Source organism: Macrobrachium rosenbergii, chromosome 49 (assembly GCF_040412425.1).
Source record: "Macrobrachium rosenbergii isolate ZJJX-2024 chromosome 49, ASM4041242v1, whole genome shotgun sequence".
NCBI classification, from domain to species: Eukaryota; Metazoa; Arthropoda; class Malacostraca; order Decapoda; family Palaemonidae; genus Macrobrachium; species Macrobrachium rosenbergii.
Window position 1 is genome coordinate 22,404,029 of NC_089789.1, and position 20,450 is coordinate 22,424,478.

The 20,450-nt window shown below is 36.4% G+C and overlaps 1 protein-coding gene across 4 annotated transcripts in view; it reads left to right on the top strand.

Annotated features, from left to right (window-relative positions):
• LOC136832152 (protein bowel-like) overlaps nt 1–20,450 on the top strand; it is a 117,167-nt gene that overhangs the window by 88,520 nt on the left and 8,197 nt on the right. For all 4 annotated transcript variants that reach the window (XM_067092851.1, XM_067092850.1, XM_067092849.1 and 1 more), the window contains 2 exons: nt 6,681–6,866; nt 8,251–8,696. In XM_067092851.1, coding sequence (XP_066948952.1) covers nt 6,684–6,866; nt 8,251–8,696 — 629 coding nt within the window. In that variant the 5' untranslated portion in view covers nt 6,681–6,683. The remainder of the gene's footprint in view (nt 1–6,680; nt 6,867–8,250; nt 8,697–20,450) is intronic.

Consider the following 20,450-nt stretch of genomic DNA (forward strand, 5'->3'; position numbering starts at 1 on the left):
TTAAATTTTAACCATTTTTATTAATTTAATTCGAAACATCTGTCGATGCCTGGCCCTTGTACAATTTGACATGTCTTGACAATTTGATAAGGGTAGACAGTTTGGTATCTGTTGACAATTTGGTATGTTTTCCAGAATTTATGGCTACCGATACCCAACACATGGGTGATTCTTTGAGTGAGTTTCGGCCTCAGAGCAGTTACTGAGTTCTTTATTGGAGGGGTAGGTAGAGCTCTCGGCTAGCACGCTGTTGGCCCAGCGTTCGATTCTCCGACCAGCCAATGAAGAATTAGAGGAATTTATTTCTGATGATAGGAATTCATTTCTCGTCATGATGTGGTTTGCATTCCACAATAAGCTGCAGGTCCCGTTGCTAGGTAACCAGTTGGTTCTTAGCCACGTAAAATAAATCTGATCCTTCGGGCCAGCCCTAGGAGAGCTGTTAATCAGCTCAGTGGTCTGGTTAAACTAAGATATACTTAACTTTTACGGTATAACTTCCAGGCACCTTGAACAGAAGAGTTTCTCTTTCAGTAGAATTTTATTTTGAAGGAAATTGAAAGGTGTAAAATGGATGTTTTGACCGTGGATAGATGTCGTTACGTTACTTGCTGAGAAAAACCTGTTGGCAGTTGCCTTTGGTTTTAGCATTACCTGTCTGTCTATCTATCTGTTCATTTATCTATCTATCTATCTATCTATCTATCTATCTATTTATCTATCTATCTATATATATATATATATATATATATATATATATATATATATATATATATATATATATATATATATATATATTTATACCGTATGTATGTATGTATGTGTTGTGTGTTTATTTAAATAATTTCTGTTGCCTTATATTTACATTGATATGTAAGCGAATCCCACAGGAAAATGACAGGCAGAAGTTCAGTACCAAGCTCTTTTACGTTTATTAACGCATCGTCTGGGCACAAATGAGACACAGATACAAAGAAGGTTACAAAGTAAACAAAAAGAACAAGAATACCTTGTAACCTTCTTTGTATCTGTGTCTCATTTGTGGCCAGACGATGCGTTAATAAACGCGAAAGTGCTTGGTACTGAACTTCTGCCCGTCATTCTCCTGTGGGATTAGCTTATACAGTGAAGTCACGTGCATGTACTGTGTGATTTTTAATATAGATATATATATATATATATATATATATATATATATATATATATATATATATATATATATATATATATATATATATATATATATGTATATATATATATATATATATATATATATATATATATATATATATATATATATATATTTTTTTTTTTTTTTTTTTTTTTTTTTTTAGGGACAGTCACAAGTTTGATTGTTGGAAATTTTTTCAGGAGCATGTTGTCAAATGATCATATCGGCTTATTATGTTCTTTTGCCTTGAACTATTCAAATCGGTTCTTAGTAGTTTGTATGAGATGCGGGTGCTTGTTGGTATACGTATATTGATGTGTCGGATAATTGTCTGCATGTGGGCATACTTATGATGCAAGAGAGGAGGAGGCAGGGAGGAGGGAGAGAAGGACTGTGTAGTAAGTTTTAATCCTCTTCACCTTGTTAGTTAGAGAGAGAGAGAGAGAGAGAGAGAGAGAGAGAGAGAGAGAGAGAGAGAGAGAGAGAGAGAGAGAGAGAGAGAGTTTTTGTATAACGAGGTTAGACATTTCTGAAGTCATTTCCAATCAACCTGAATTATATAGGTGATTTGAAGATTATATATATATATGAGAGAGAGAGAGAGAGAGAGAGAGAGAGAGAGAGAGAGAGAGAGAGAGAGAGAGAGAGAGTTTTTGTAAAACGAGGTTAGACATTTCTGAATTCATGTCTAATCAGTCTAAATTGTACAGGGGATTTGAAGATTTTATATATATATATATATATATATATATATATATATATATATATATATATATATATATATATATATATATATATGTATATAATATATGTATGCATATATATAGCTGTATATATATAATGTTATATAATATATATGCATATATATGTGTGTATACAGAGAGAGAGAGAGAGAGAGAGAGAGAGAGAGAGAGAGAGAGAGAGAGAGGTTACACTGAACGAGCTTTAATCCCCTTCGCCTCTACAGACGAGTTTGTGAGAGAGGCTCGGGATGATTATCGCAGCCTGTTGACCGGGGCAACAAGAAGTTATATATCTTCTTCATCTTTCAAGTTCCTCTAAGAAACTAGATTGACTACGGTTAAGCCTCAAATAACTTCTTTAATCCACCTGATGGACGTAAATCAAGTGGCACATAGGATTTCTTTAAGCCACTTGACTGGTGGATGTATCGAAGCCCTAAGTAGCTTTTCGCTAAGCTTCTTGATTGGCTGAAGTCAGGCCCCAGTGGTTTTACTGGAAGTCACTTGATTGGATGAATTCAACCTCCAAATATCTTTTTTTAGGCAACCTTATGTAGAGTGAAATCAAGCCTTAATTAGCTATTATAAGCCACTTGACTGAATGAAACCAAACCTTAAAAGAGTCTCATACAGGTAACTCGATTAAGCAGAATGATGCTCCAAATGGTTTGTCATTAATCCTCTTAATTGGCCGAGAGAGTGCCATAAAGAAAACAAAACTGAGCTCTGTACTAAAAAACAAGTTTCAATTTCAGTTATGCTTGTCATGTTGTCTTTCACGTAGGAGAAGGTATTAAGTTAGGAAAATTTTACCCCTAATCATTGGACATGTATTTTTTTCACTTGTTAAAACTAGTTTACCTTTTTTTTTTAATCAGGATGAACAGAGAAGCAATAGATTCTTGTAAACCCAAAGTTTATATTGAGTGGTTGTGAATTTTTATAACCTAAGAGGATTTGCTGGAGGTTATAGATTTTTGTAAACCAAGATTTTGCATCGGTTGGGTTATAAATTTGTACAACTTCAGACGATACACTAAGAGTATATGAATGCCTTTTTCTGTTTCCAAGGGATCTAATGTTACTTCTGTACTCTTTAGAATGCTCTTGAGTCCTTCGCCCTTGATCTATAATCTTGACCAGAAACTATTTTTTTCCCATCTGTTTACTTTTGGAATAATTTAAAGTCCTTCAATAAGGCTTTAATGGATTGTCAGCATAAATTATGTAATGGCTGGTTCCCTGTGTATGATTATTTAATACCACATGCAAGGAACATAGAGACAAAAAGTGAATCGCTTCTTTATGGCAAAGTAATATTTTCTATGGCTATTTGTACACACACACACACACACACACACACACACACACATATATATATATATATATATATATATATATATATATATATATATATATATATATATATATATATATATATATATATATATATATATATATATATATATATATATATATATATATATATATATATATATATATATATATATATATATATATATATATATATATAATGTATATATATATATATATTGTGTGTGGGTGTTTGTGTGTGGTCAAATGTTATGTATGTAGAGAGAGAGAGGGAGCGAGGAGCGACGTGTACATTTCTTATGCATCTCATACAAACAGAAGAGATCTTACAATATCTCATTAAAGCGATTTTAGGTGAAGGAATTTTAAGGAGATGAATAACACCAGGAAATAAAAGTAACTCCATATTACTCTTATTTCAGCTTTTACCTTTTCTCTATAAATTTGTCGTTTGTTATCATACATATATATGCCAAGGTCCTAAACAGACGCAAGAGAAGGTATACGAAAGTAGCCATTTCAGACCTAAGAATCTCCTGCCGTAAGGGTTAAAACAGCTTCGTTAGCGTCATGCATTGTCTTCAACTTTTATTGCATTACTTTTAAAAATATTTCACGGAGAAAAAAACACAAAAACGCACACACGTTCACAAGTGTGCCAAGGTTTGCTGAGGGTGCTAGGTACTGGATGACATTTAGTCTTTAGAGCAGCCGGCGTGTCTCCTGTCCGTCCCTTAAATGCCACGGCAAGGGATCTTTTAAAAAGAGAGCCGGGGCGGTCATCGTCATGTCCCGTGTAACCCGATTCAAGCGGGCCGAAGGAACACACCTTCAGCCTGAGCGCTCGAGAATCCGTTCTTTATGATCTAGTCAGTCTGGATGGAGAATTGCTGATGCTGCTGCACAAAAACATGTACACAACTACACATACGGGGAGAGAGAGAGAGAGAGAGAGAGAGAGAGAGAGAGAGAGAGAACTTCGGTTGGAGATTTGTTGCAGGAGAAACCCAGCACACTTCCAGAGAGTGAGACAAAGTTTGGATAGGAAAACGGTGTTGGTCAAACGCGCAGATACACAAACACATGCAGAAGATTTCTGCTAGGGAATTGATGCTGCAAAAACACGCACAAACGCATAGACACAGGCAGTGGGAGGGATTGGCTGAGGACGGGTGCTACACAAACTCAGACAAATACAGAGGGAAGTATTACTTGTATGCAAAAGAAGGAGAAAAATGGAGGGTGAGGAAGTGACCTGAGAAATTGTCGATGCACAGATATACTCGTATATAAATGCGTAGAGAGATGTAAGAGCTGCAAGTGTGGTATTACTACAAAGTTATACGAATGTGTAAAGACTGTGTTACACACACACACACGATTTAAACACGCAGCATGATATACATACATACATACACACACACACACACACACACACACACACACACACACACACACACACACACACATATATATATATATATATATATATATATATATATATATATATATATATATATATATATAATTCTCTTTAATAAAAATTCTCTGATGGAAAATACAGGTCAAAAGAGATATGTCAGTTTATTTTATAAATGAGTAGATGGATATAAGTTGATTATTAAGTAAATAAACGAATAAGTAAATATATTGAGGCAAAGAATGAAATGGTGAAATTCGGTTTTATCCCACACTTCAAAATATCTGTGACAAATATATTATATATATATATATATATATATATGTGTGTGTGTGTGTGTATACACACACACACACACACACACACACACATATATATATATATATATATATATATATATATATATATATATATATATATATATATATATATATATATATATATATGCATTGCTTAATAATCAACTCCTGTATTTGTTTGTGAAATTCGGTTTTATCCCACACTTCAAAATATCTGTGACATATATATATATATATATATATATATATATATATATATATATATATATATATATATATATATATATATATATAAATAATATGCATTGCTTAATAATCAGCTCCTGTATTTGTCTGTCTCGTCATTTATGTTGTAAATTAACATCATCGCTTAGACTGGTGCCTTTCAAAGGAAAATTTTTATTGATGGGAATTTTTAAAAATTATTTATATGAAAAACATACATTTTTATATTTTTTTTCAGTGTTAAACTAATGCGATTCAACTGCAACATATATGTTTTCTTTTCATATGAAAATTGCTGAACTGAGTTACTTTCTTCACTGCATGAATGAATAGACTATTCGGTTTTTGTCGTGGCTTCATGCAAAAGCAATCCTAGTGATGCAATTTCATGAAGTTTCGGATTTTTAAGGTTTCATGTATTCATTAATCTGTTTTTTTCTTTCAGTATATCTGACTTCTTTGATAAGTCCAATAACCGATTTTTTCTTCACTTTTTCGTCGGTTAACAGTTTTTTTCCACCCGAGGGGGAAGGTGTTATTTATATTCTTAAGTAACAGAAAGTAATTAAAGAAATAAAAAAAATTGTAATCGAAATAGCACAATCAATATAAAACAATAATAATAATAATAATAATAATAATAATAATAATAATAATAATAATCTACGTTTTTCTGCAAATTTTCTCTTGTTCTATGTTTGATCCGTGTGATGTACAAAGTATTAATAATGATAATAATCACTATCATTATGGTTCATTGTATGCCTAAGTAGAGAATTCAACAGTATTTATGTTTTAGTTGCGCTCATGCTGGTCTATGAGGAAACAAGTCAGCACATGTATAATTTTTTTTTCTTAGAGATACATATTAAAAAAAGTAATTATAAGTTAGGTTTTGTCATGAAAGACACGCTTCATGATAAAGTATGCAACTTTTTTTGTTAAATTTAATCAGCGATATAGTTTCTAACTAGAAACTAAATAAGGCTAGGGTTAGTGACTCATTAAAAAAAAACTTGACTGACTTTTTATCATGTGAAAAGAACCGACACACCAATTTGCGTCCGACTTTTTTTTATGTTTCCTGTAAAAGAAAAATATTGAGATGGCTGCGTTTGTCCGTCCGCACTTTTTCTGTCCGCCCCCAGATCTTAAAAACTACTGAGGCTAGAGGGCTGCATATTGGTATGTTGATCATCCACCCTCCAATCATCAAACATACCAAATTGCAGCCTTCTAGCGTCAGTAGTTTTTTTTTTTTTATTTAAGGTTACACTTAGTCATGATCGTGCGTCTGGCAACGCTATAGGACAGACCACCATCGGGCCGTGGTTAATTTTGTATGGGTCGCGGCTTATACAGCATTGTATGCTGTACAGAAAACTCGACTGAGCCAAAGAAACTTCGGCGCATTTTTTACTTTAGTTTTAATTATATTGAAAACCGAAACTAAATTAACTTTTTTTTTCTCTCTCTCTCTTCTGCAGGTCATGTCGGGAGGCTCCGGCAGTGTGCCAGGGGTGCCGCCCGCGCCCTCTGTCTTCTCCTCCTTCGTGGGCGCAGGAGTGACCCCGCCCATGTACCCGGGCACCCACCACGCCGCCCACGCGCCCCAGGGGCCACACTACTCGCAACACCACAGACTACATCCACAGCTCTCCGTGTTACACCAGGTAAGAGCCACTTACCTGTGTTAATTATGAACACGTTCCGGTGTCTTATTACCTGGCCTCGTCCAACAACCCTCCCTTTGTAACTATTATCATCATCATCATCATCATTATGACTGTTATTGTTGTCATTTTAGTTGTTGTTGTTGTCATGAGAAAGATTTATGATTATTGATATTTCTTTTAGTATTAGTAAGTAGAAAATTACTTTGTGGAGATTGTTTTTTATACGTAACACAACATAACGTTTAAATAAGGAAAGCAAACCCATCAGGATAGAATTTTCTTTTGTACTGCAAACGTACATGCGTGTGTGGATGTACATTATACACACACACACACACACACACACACATATATATATATATATATATATATATATATATATATATATATATATATATATATATATATATAATGTCTTTTAATTTTCATCTTCAGCTATATCCAATTTCCTATGATAATTATCGAGTTAGATTTATGTATTTATTTACTTGTATGTTATTTGTTTCACTGCCGATTTGCTTAACCAAACTATTTGGGTAAACCTATAATAAGCAAAGCTATCAAGATAATTGTTTGACATCACTTACAATGTTATTAACATACGTCACGTATTTTCTAGAGATTTCTCCTTTTATTTTTTACGTTATATAAATGACCATAGAGGAATAATTAATAATAATTATTTAATGAATTCAATTTTCATTTGTTTTATTAAACATCTGCCCTTTTGTTTATGCAAGCCTATTAATGATTACTTTTGAAGGAATTGTGGGTTTCTTTTTAATACTTGTAGAAAGTGGTGTTTTAATTGGTTGGGTAACTGTTTTAATTGGTTGGGTAACTGTGCAGTGAATGCTTAGGTACACAAATGCACACCGGGGCGCATTATTGCATTACCGCGAAAAGTTTATGCTTGAGATTTGTTCTTGCAGATGCATTGAAATTACCGGATGTTTGCATTAGGCTCGTCGTTTCCGGTAGAAACATTCTTTTTTTTAATGAAATTTTCTGATAATCTGTACACGATTTCTTTTGAGAGAAATGTTATGTTTTACAATAATAAAAAAAGAGAGAAAAAAGGAGTTGTTATTTCAAAATTTTCACTTATTATTGCTTGTGACTAAGCAAGACTTGTAATTATACGCTCAGTCTTGCCCTAGGCCCGAAAAAAAAAAGGAGAGTTTAGTTATACTGAAACTTGCCATAGACATTTGCAGTCTAGCACAAGTGTCACAGAGTAATATGAAGGCCTAAACTAACCAACGGAGAGAGAGAAAGCTTTCGGGAATATGATCTGTCAAGTCAGTCGCTTTGAGAATCATCAGCCATATTTAGATAGAAAGCTATAAGCTAATGATATGTTGGTTTTCTTTCACTTCAGGTGAATTCCGAAGCCGCCCCTTCCGCCTTCCACCCAGTAGTATCCCGAGGCGCCAGGCGCCTCCAGGACGTGGCCAGCCCGGACAGGGGCGAATCCCAGAGGAACGAAGAGGCAGGTGGATCCCAAATGCAAAGTACGCCCGGCAGGAACATAGGCGATATCCCAACACATGTGTTACCCTTGGGGCACTCGATGCCCCCATTGGGCGTACCCTCCTTGGGCATGGGCAACCCTCTCCTGCCGGGCATCTTCGACAGAAGGCTCCTACGCGTTTCCGGCAGGGCGGCTAGGCCCAAAAAGCAGTTCATCTGCAAGTACTGCTCGCGCCACTTCACGAAGAGCTACAACCTGCTCATCCACGAAAGGACGCACACCGACGAACGCCCTTTCCCCTGCGACGTCTGCGGCAAGGCCTTCAGGAGACAGGATCACCTCAGGGATCACAAGTAAGTGGTAGGAGATTCTCTCTCTCTCTCTCTCTCTCTCTCTCTCTCTCTCTCTCTCTCTCTCTCTCTCTCTCTCTCTCTCTCTCTCTTTTCATTTACAGTTACTTCCTCTGGCAATTTTTGGTCCCTGTTTACTTTTATACAATGGACATAAATACATACGTAACCTGCTAGTATATATATATATATATATATATATATATATATATATATATATATATATATATATATATATACATATATATATATATATATATATATATATATATATATATATATATATATATATATATATATGTATATATATATTTTTTTTTAATAACACATTCTTTCCTCTGATTGATCTCACCCTCCTTTAACTTTTATTGATTTGGAAATTACTCCTTTCGTTAAAAAAATAGAGACAGATGGAAAATCTTTCAACCTTACGTGTACGAACGGTAGCCATGGCAAAATAGATATCTTTTTGGATGTTTTTGATGTTTTAATGAAGGGCAGCTGTAAGTGAATTATACGAAAAATGATATGTGCTTTTTCTCAGCAAAATATCCTTACAGCAGCCTAAAGCAAGATTATTATTATTATTATTATTATTATTATTATTATTATTATTATTATTATTATTATTATTATTATTACCAAAAAATCCACAGTTATGTAAATGTACATATATTGAAAGATAAATCTATACAGAAAGCTTTCGGGATACTGTTCGATTCCCCTTTTCATTCGAACAGATTCCCGAAAGCTATTTGTACAGATTTATCTTTGAATATATGTAAATATACATAACTGTGGATTTGTTTTCCCATTATTATTATTATTATTATTATTATTATTATTATTATTATTATTATTATTATTATTATTATTATTATTATTATTATTATTCAGAATGGGAATATACTCCTACAGAACAAGCCAAAAGAACATTGGTATGATGAGCGAAAAATGAAAAATAATGCTATTGTCTAGAATTTATTGGAAGATTGAATTGTAAATGAATAAGTATTAACTTATTCATTTACAATTCAGCTCAACAACAACAACAAAAATCTGGATGAACAATGTCACAGAAATATTAAGGAAATATTACAAAGTTTCTAAATCTTCCGTGAATCAACATATATAATTGTCATTAAAATGTGCCCCATTATTTGAAAAATTAAAATAAATACACCTCTGAGACTGAGAAGTATGACACTGTTTCGCCTCAAAATAGGAAGGCTGCTGGCATTGCGAGACGAGCCTTATGCACTTACGTGAGAGGCCTCATATATGGGCATTGGAGAAGAATTTGAGTTGGGCTCCTTTCCGGAAAACAAAGAGATTTAATTTCCGGAAAGACCAACCTCTGAGATGTAGAACGGACGATATAGGGATGTTTGGGGTTTTCTGGGAGTGCGCGCCTACGTCAAAGTCAAATACATTCCTTAAATTACGAGTGGATTCCATATGCATTGTAATGTATGTCCCTAAGAGGGATGTACCCAATATGCTTCAAGGAATTGCTTTGTAAGTGTGTGTGTGTGTGTGTGTGTGCGTGTGCGTGTGGTGAGGTCACATACATTCTTCCACTTTAAAATTCGACTTCATACGCATGGTAATGTAGGACTCCTGAGGAATGTTTAGCATTTGCTTTAAGGTCAAGTACATTCCTCCATTGTAGGAGTCGATTTCATATGTATCCTTTGCTGTATAATGCCCTGGGGTCCATAGTTCTCCGGTCAAAAATCTATGCCTAGTCTCCCAAGCGTTCAGATGGGCCAGGGGGCCTCTAGCGGACAGGACGGGACCCCCTCATTGGGCAGGAAACGAGCGAAGCATAAATGTTAATGTGGAGAAGCCGGGCATTACGAATGCTGAGGGTATTCATTAAAATTATTCATCGGTTATGGGAGGATTGAATAACAAGAGAAAAGGAGAGAGTTTTGCATCTCATCCCATGAATGAAGGAATATGGGGAGAGGGAAAGTTTTTCGTTAGCGTAAGAGAAGAAGAATAGTTTATTTCATTGGAAAAATAGTTTCGATGATGATGATGATATTGATGATGATTATTATTTTTTATTCTTACTGAACACCCTGAATACCCATTAGATAAATCACGTAGTATGTCTGCACTGTACACATCAACTCTTCCTTACATCCGACTCCGTAAACCTACCACCACATTGGATTCCGTGACCCCTGACCTGGCATTAATTAATACGATGTTATCGCCATGTTTGCACAAGGGGGGAGCGAAACGGGGGGTCGACGAGGAGGGCCTTTTTGAGGCCATCCTCTCCCTCCCCCAATCCCCCGCCACCTAATAACCCCTACCCATTCTGATGCTGTCCTTCGGGTGCGCCCTAGATAGGAAGAAGAGGCCTTGTGAGACTGGGCCTTCTGTATTATGTGTGTATGATTAATGACCCTTCGTTTCCGGGTTCCTCGTGATGGTTGGTGTATGCCCGGGCTCAAGCTGAGAAGGAACTCCTCCTCCTCTTCTCCGGGATATGGGCTGCTCAAGGAGCAAGAGCCCGTGCTGGTACGATGCCAATTTTAGTCCAGCAGCAGAGACAACAACTGTTTGCTTGAACTGGAATCGGATAGTTTTGTCGGACTTTGTGGAAGATGAACTTCATGAGCTTTGGAATTCCCATCTGAAGACCAGCAGAATTGTGCATAATTTTCGTTCAATTAACTCTTTTGTAGAGACTTCACAACGCTTTTAGCCCTTTTCACTTTCCTAGTCTTTCCTGCCATTACAAGCGTCCAGTGCTGAATCAGAGCGTTAACTTCATCGCCGGTAGCCAAGTACTTTCTTCACTTGTAAAAGGTAAGTATATCGTAGTTTAACCAGACCACTGAGCTGATTAACAGCTCTCCTAGGGCTGGCCCGAAGGATAGTTCTTACCTTTTTTTTTTATTTAACAAGTCTGAAATTTTCACCTGCTTTTAGCTTCATAGTGTTATCACTTCATCTGGACAGTATTTCTGGATATCGTAAAATTTCGAGTATTATGATTACCATCGTACGTAACTTACGAAAAAAAAATCATAGTATTTGCATTACCAAAATAAGCAACCAATGAAAAAATTATATTTGTATATTCATCGTGTGTTATTAATGCTATATTTGTATATTATGTATATCAGTTATCCGTTTAAATGTGTCACATCGTTTAACTGTAATCGTTTTATTTATTTATTTACTTATTTATTTATTTTATTTATTTATTTTGTATCTAGTTCCTAATTGCTTTTGTGGTGTTTAGTTCAGTATTAATTTTATTCAGTTTTTCTTAGTCTGTGATTCTTGCAGAAGGCTGATATATAATTTACATGGGAAGGTCGAGATCGAGTTGTAAAAGGGTATCGGTCTCGTCCCATTTCATTTCCTAAGTTGTGACGCCAGATAAAATGTCAGTCAATCAATCATTTTCATTTTCTGATGAATGAGGTTCTATATTGTTACCACTCCATTAAATATGATTCGCATATGCATCCACCCTTATGGTTCCAATGAATTATGACGGGAGGCGTATGATGCAGGTACCGATGACGTCATTATAGTATAATAATATATTTGTGGCTGTGCGTTACCTGTACGCTGGTGTAGCTTTTGCAATCTAACTGAGGATTTCAGTGAAGGTATGATGAAGTTAAAGTGTTTTGTGAAGGTGCAATGAATATCATAGTAAAGAAATACTTGAAAATTCTCGGCCGGTTTTTTGTTCTTGTAGGATTCCTTCTTCCCTTTTTCTCTTCCATATTGCTAATCTCTCTCTCTCTCTCTCTCTCTCTCTCTCTCTCTCTCTCTCTCTCTCTCTCTCTCTCTCTCTCTCTCTCTCTCGCTCCTTTACTTGGTCTCCCATCTCCTTTAGTCATTGGTTTAGTATACTTCTCGTTTACTACTTTTCCATACGACCGAGAGATGATTCTACTAAATATTCATTTACCAAGTCTGTCATTTTCTGCATCGAAGTTCTTTAATAATAATGATGATAATTAAAGGGCGTCATTATCCCACCACTCGAAACGCTGCCGGATGGTCATTTATCCACAAACCTACAGATTATGGCTTTTGGTTGCTTCTTATTTCTCTCTATATGCTTGAGCGGGATAGGATAAAACCCAGCTGCCAGGTGGAGTGAGAAAGCGAGGCGCGAACTAGGTTAGAAAGAAGAAATGGAAGGAGAAAACTGAAATGATAGAAGTGGGTTAGAAGCACTTGCACGTTTTGGCTTCATTTGGCTTTGGCTACCGAGAGCCCTACAGAATTTTCTTATATTTACTAAGTAACTTTTCCCTCATCCTCTTTCCTCCTCATCTTGTTTTTGTCACCTCTATCCTCTAATTCTCCTTCTCCTCTTTCTCCTAATTCATCTTTTTTTTTCTCTCGTCATGAAGATGTCTATCAGCGTCCCTTCTTATCCCACTCTCGTCAGGGCACAGGAGACGGTAGGAATGTAGTTCCGTCTAATTAGTTTTTTTCTTCTTCTTGTTTTTTCAGCTTGGAATGATAGATGAGACATTTTTGTTCCCTTGATGTGCTTAGGGTCAAGAGATCTTACTTTTGCTATCGGTGAGTGGATTCCGAAATCTGTCACTTGTTGTGCATCTATTCCAGCAAGCTATTGTTATTTCTAAAGTTGCAATTGCTGGCACTATTACTGACAGCGATAGTGAATAACAACTAATTATTATCATTATTATTATTTTCATAATGTGCGTACACTGTTTTAAAACGAAGTCAAACAACCATTGATATCCCAACTAGCCTCCACATCACAGAATGTGGAAAAAAGGGGAAAAATACATAGCAGTGAAAAGATGTGACAGAGCAAAGTTATTAGCAAGTAAATTAAACGAATACAGTTGATGAGCAGCATCAAAAATCAGTAACCTAAAGGAGCATTGCAAAAGAGCATTACAACTCGAAAGCCACTCTTAGGCTAGAAGAAAGAAACACTCCTAACTTTGCCGAGAAAATTGCACAGAACTTACACGGCTACTGTAAGAGAGCGATGCTGTGTATTTAAGTGTTCCCTGTTTGATGTGCTTCTCTTATATCGAGAAGATTTCCCACTTTTATGGACCGTAGCAGTAGCATAAGTGAAATTTCCTCTTCTGCTGTTTTATTGAAATCGGTCCGTGAAAATTCTAAGAATCCTAAAAATTGCCATGAAGAATCATTTATCAGGCTCTTTGTAAGAATCCAGTGGCACCGACGTAAGAGAATTTCTAGGCTATTCTATTATCTAGCTAAAGTTGCAAGCTGCAAGTTGTGCTAATAGGAGTTGGATTGGCGGCGTCTCTTGCACTGAGCTCTGAAGTTGATAAGAAAATTGGCTTCAAGAATTTATGGTTGAAGTGTGACGGGCAAGAGCCGGGATGCAAAGAAGCTGAGATACTGAGATTCTATCTATTAGTGTGATATATATATATATATATATATATATATATATATATATATATATATATATATATATATATATATATATATATAGATAGATAGATAGATAGATAGATAGATAGATAGATAGATAGATATATTGTTTTTTTAATTGGTATGCTGATATGGCCTTTTCTTAGTTATTTTACTCTATTTATACTGTAAACTAAATCTAATAAGCACGTGAATTTCACCGCCATAGCTTACGCTTTTTATGTACGTATATTTCTGTGATCAGTTGAATTTTAGATGTACTATATTGAAATTATAGCAGTGGATGTTGATAGAGAGTGAACAAATGAATAGAGAGCTGAAGAGTTGTGTTGAGAGAGAGAGAGAGAGAGAGAGAGAGAGAGAGAGAGAGAGAGAGAGAGAGAGAGATTAGCACACCCTTTGAAGCGAAAGTGTCAACATCACACATGGCAGTGTCAAAGAGAAGAGAGAGAGAGAGAGAGAGAGAGAGAGAGAGCTACTAGCGTCGGAGAAAAAGAAACCAGAAGAGAGAGAGAGAGAGAGAGAGAGAGAGAGAGAGAGAGAGAATGATGACATGGCATTCAATTGTACTGACCATGAATCAGCGCATTTCCTCACACCTAATTCGCGTAAGGAAAAAGATTTTTGAGTTACTGAAGCCCTGTTACTCTATCAATGTGGCATGATGGAGGGAAAAATAAGAGGCGACGGGAAGAGCGATATTGACCCTTATGGATCTGCTCAATAGGATCGAATTTCCCCCTTCATCGACGATTCAATTTTTTGAAAGGGACGTGATGGGCATATTGACCCTTTTTATCGTTGTTAGAATGATTTAAAAAAAAAAAAAACAGTTATGGAGGGAGATTAATATTAGTGTCTCCCTCTTGGAAGGAATTTGAAAAAAAATGTTTGACGTGTCTTTTCTTGACCCGTCATTTCTTTTAGGTAATTTATTTTACGTTAGTCTCCTGTGAATGCAATTTATTCTTGAGGATTAGCTGTCATTTTGGTATAATGACGTTGTAAAGAGTATTGTAGTTCATGCAGTACAATAATGACATGAAAATATTCATTATTATCATCATTATTGCTGTTGATGCAATTTTGGACTTGGACTGATATTTCATTTGATTATAAATTTTGCCAAATCAGTTTACTTTGAGACAATTTTGCGATAATAGCCAATAGTTTTAAATTTCACCATCACCTTAGGCTCAAAAGTGCCGTTCTGATAAAAATAACGATTTCTGACATTGAAAAGGAACACGTTAAGAAGAAAATTAAAATCCAATAACCCAGTTAACTGTTACATTTGCTGTATCTTTTGGATAACCTCTCGAAGTACCTCCGTGTCCAGTTAACTCTTCCTTCCACTTGACAGTGGATGTCTTCTTGAGTTACCTCTGCATTCAGCTACCTCTTCCATCCACTGGAAAGTGGGTGACTCCTCGCATTACCTCTGCATTCAGCTGCCTCTTCCATCCACTGGAAAGTGGGCGACTCCTTGAATTACCTCTGCATTCAGCTACCTCTTCCATCCACTGGAACCTCTGTCCTTAACGGCACTTCTATCTGCAAGAAAGTGGAGGACTTTAATTATTTCCACTTAGCGACTCCTTTTATTGGTTTGATAGTGAATACTCCCTTGTAATAACAATGTAACCAGCAGCAGTGGCCAGTGGATGAATTCATGAATTACCTTCATATCCAACGACCCCTTCCAGTAAATATCTCTTGAATTATCTTTGCACTTAATGGCCCCTTCCATCTTCTGAACGGAGTATAACCTCATGAGTTACATGTGTACCAAGCAACCATTTCTATTGGGAGCAGGTAACCTCTTGAATTACCTCATTGCTCGGTGACCACCTCCATCTTTGTTAATGTACAGGATGTATTCCTTGATTTTGTGTTCTATGTACTCTTTGTTACTTCTAGCGATAGGTGTACTGTGGTTAGTGTATTCACTTGTCTGTAGGCTATGTCTGTGTTTCTGTCCGCAGGATGATAAGATCAAAAATTGTTAGCAATGGATTTCAGCGAAATTTTTGGAAGGGATGAACTGTGAGCCAAGGAGGAGTTGAAAGTATAAGACAAATCCGGATTTGAATCTGTATCCGATGCATATTTATGATCTCTTTTACTGGCGTTGTTTGAATGTATACTTTCTCCGAGTGCTCCCTTGTTATTGTTACGTTATTTTCATTCTGGTTAACTGCCAATCCCTAGCGACGCTGTGTTCGTGGTTAACTTCATTTTTATTTCCTTTTTAAAACACTTTATGACTTGAAAGTGGCAACTGCGATCAGAGGTTGAACATTGGATAGGGGGATTGATGTTAAACGTCAAGGTTAGGCAACAGATTACCTTATCTTACATTTCCATAGCAAATATACAGTTTTTGTGCTCACGTGACATTTTTTTTTTTGTTTCTGCTTATTATTCATTAGACTAACACCTTAAATTACTTGTGGATTTCTCATATCCAATTTTTGTTTGACATCAGTAGTTCTATTTTACAAGTAAATACATGCTGCTGATTATTTTTTCTGCCCTATGTTCATATGTGAGTGATATACGTCTTATTCCCGCATGTGTGAATACATGTGTTATTGTACCAGGGTTCAGGGTTTTGAGGAAAATTTATTAATTGAGTATCCAGGTAGAACGTCATCGCCAGGGGAAAATATACAGTGTGGTCTGTTCCTTTTTTTTTCAATTTGTGGGCTCCTCTAGGTTCGCCTGGAACCACACGTGTATAGTGGAGGGATGAATTACATGTAGCTATGGAATCTTACCATCAAGAGGGAAATTATATAATATATATATATATATATATATATATATATATATATATATATATATATATATATATATATATATATATATATATATATATATATATATATATATATATGTATGTATGTATGTATGGGTATGGAGTGTTAACTGCTCTTCCAATGTGATATACTGTAGTTCCTCGTTGGACGAGTCGGTAGAGTTCTTGGCTAGCACTCTGCTAGGTCCGAGTTCGAGTCTCCGGCCGGCCAATGAAGAATTAGAGGAATTTATTTCTGGTGATAGAAATTCATTTCTCGGTATAATGTGGTTCGGATTCCACAATAAGCTGTAGGTCCCGTTGCTAGGTAACCAATTGGTTCTTAGCCATGTAAAATAAGTCTAATCATTTGGGTCAGCCCTAGGAGAGCTGTTAATCAGCTGAGTGGTCTGGTTAAACTAAGGTATGCTTAACTTAACTTCCAGTGTGATTAATTTTCTGCACCGTTTCCCGTTTAAAAACATTCAGAGCCTTCTCCGTTATCCGTAAGACTGGTTTTAATAAGTATCTAAACTGAATATTAGCCTGTATTTATAATCTACTTGCTGAATGAAAGCCGAACTCCCACCGCAGAAAACGTCCGCATTATCAGCCGTTCATTAATTATGAGCAGAAGGCTCATTAGCAGTACGTTGAGCCTCTCTCTCTCTCGCATACAGCATAATGCTAAGTTCACCTACTCCACGCTCACGGAAAGTAATAATAATGATAATTATAATAATATTGATAATTATAGCCAAGGAAAATCGTAGCATTGGCACTGTACTACCTCTTCATACCGTTGCCAATCCTACAAAGTTACTCTCTCTCTCTCTCTCTCTCTCTCTCTCTCTCTCTCTCTGGTTGCAACACCTTAATCATAAAGCGCGTGGGTATGTTGTAGTAACCACCACGGTAACTGTAATTAGTTTTTCGATTGAGAGAAATGCTCTTTGTTTCTTTCCTTTTTTCTCATCCACGGTTCCCTCCCCCAACCCCCCTTTTTAACTTCTGTTATCTGCCATCGTTCTTCTCCCTCTCTCCTCTTTTCCTTCCCATTAGGGCTTTGTTCTTCGTTCTTTTGTTCTCTCCTCTTCCTTTAACTCCCCTTCTCCCTCCACCCCACCCCAACATACCTTTCCTTTCCAGCCTTAGTTTATAGTAATCTGCAACCAACAAATCTCTCCTTGCAAGTTAATTACAAACTCTGGTAAACACCCTCCCCTTCCCTTCCCCTCCCCTCCCCATTTTCTACCCCCTCAACACTCACAAATGCCGTGTATTGTAAGGCGGACAATGGCATGGCATGGAAATGAGTTTTCTTCTCGGAACACACACACGCGCAAACTCGCACTCACACACATTTATACCCCGTTTACTTCACGCAACATCTAAACTGATATTTTTTTATTGCAATAAATGCGTTATGTTTTCAAACATACACGTATGCACACACACGCAAACGTTTGTTTTGTTTCCCTCAAAAACTCTGACCAGATTGCTGGAATTTTGTGTTGAAGAGAAATGTGATCTCGTTACACATGCACAAATACAAACACGTACAACGTTTACATGTTAACATACACATGCACACGTGTATGCCCCACATATGGTATATGCTCACCTCTGTCTCATTCATCTCATTCTTCGAAGAAAATAAAACTTATACTAATTTGTACCATATGTGTTACTTGCTTACAGTTTTCTTTTGAAGCAATGTTTATTATTCTTCTGCATTTTGTTCGTTCCCCATTTTCAAAACATTTTTATGGCTTTTGTGTGTACTGGGGCTTTAGTGTTTTCTTCTTTTTCTTCATTTTTTTTAGTTTTCTGTAAAAGAAAACTTTTGAGATGGCTGTTTGTCTGTCCGTCCGCACTTTTTCTGTCCGCCCTCAGATCTTAAAAACTACTGAGGCTAGAGGGCTGCAAATTGGTATGTTGATCATCCACCCACCAATCATCAAACAGACGAAATTGCACCCCTCTGTCCTCAATAGTTTTGTATTTCATTTAAGGTTAAAGTCAGCCATAGTCGTGCGTCAAGCACCGCAACCACACAGACCACCACGGCCGGCTGAGAGTCTCATGGGCCGTGGCTGAGAGTGCCATACAGCATTATACGCTGTACAGAAAACTCGATTGCGCCGAAGAAACTTTTTTACTTGTATTTGAGAGAGTTGGTTTTATAACGAGCATTGCGGAGTCCCATTTTCGACGTTATCCGTCTTGTGGCTGTCATTGTGAACGGGATGATTGTTGCTCCTAATGGTGATTCACGACTCTGCCGCACACACACTCACATGCGACTGCAATCCCCAACCTTTCCCCAACTCCCGGCACTTACCATAGTCCTCTTCCTCTATAACCCCCATGCCTCTGCTTTATCCCCAGTCAACATTCCGTGCCCGTCTATCCTTCTGTAGTCTCTTGTCTACCTTCGCTTGCAGTATTCGCTGTCCATTCCCACTTATCCGTGGGTCTTTTCTCATTATCCGCCTGTCCTTCCTCCGTCTCCCATGTCGTACCTGTCCAGCAGGCCTTGCCATCTCTTGCTCTCTTGTTTGAATACCCGTCTAATCTTCTATCCCTCCTGTCTACCTGTCTCCTAGCGTTAGCCATCCATTTCCACGCATCCCGTGTTTCTGCTTTAATACCCGTGTGGCTGTTCTTCCTCTATCCTCCTCCTCTGTACCTTTACTCCACCATTCATCATTCCCCGCTGTCTGTTCCCGCCTCGTCTCTTGTTTATTCAGCTGCAGTTTTGTTGATATTTTCATGCTTTCACATCTCACAATATTATTTCTTTCTGTGAGAATATAATTTGTTTTAAAGGGCCTCAGACAGTTTTATTTCTTTTAAATAATGTTTCGAGTGCGATTTGTTTTTTTTGTGTACACACACACACTGTTTTTGTTTTTTTTTTTTTTTGTGTACACGGTGATCTTCTGATTGGATGGTGTTTTCATATATATATGTATATATGTACACATATATATGTTTATATACATTATATATATATATATATGTTTATTATATATATATATATATATATATATATATATATATATATATATATATATATATATGTGTGTGTTTGTTTGTGTGTGTGTGTGTGTTTGTTTGTGTACTCCCTCAGAACTCTCCAGCTCTAGAGTTAGCCGATCTTTCCAGTCCTCCATACCCTTCACTTCTGTGATGTGGAATTTCCCACATTAATTTGTATTTCGTGATTCCTCCCAACCCTGATTTATCTGCTTAATTTCTTTCTCATCATATAATGATTTATGTCAGTATTTATTTATTTTTAATAACATCTCTTCATTTATTTGACATTTTACCATTGCATATTTTTTAACATATTGGCATTATATTCAAGCGGTATAACATTACAATTCGAGTTTTATTGTCTTTGAGGAACCTGTTATCACTCGCTAGTGACCGACTTGACTTTGTACACCCGTTAGTTACCGTCATTTTCTCCCAAGAATTGATATATATCATGCTAATTATTGAGTCAT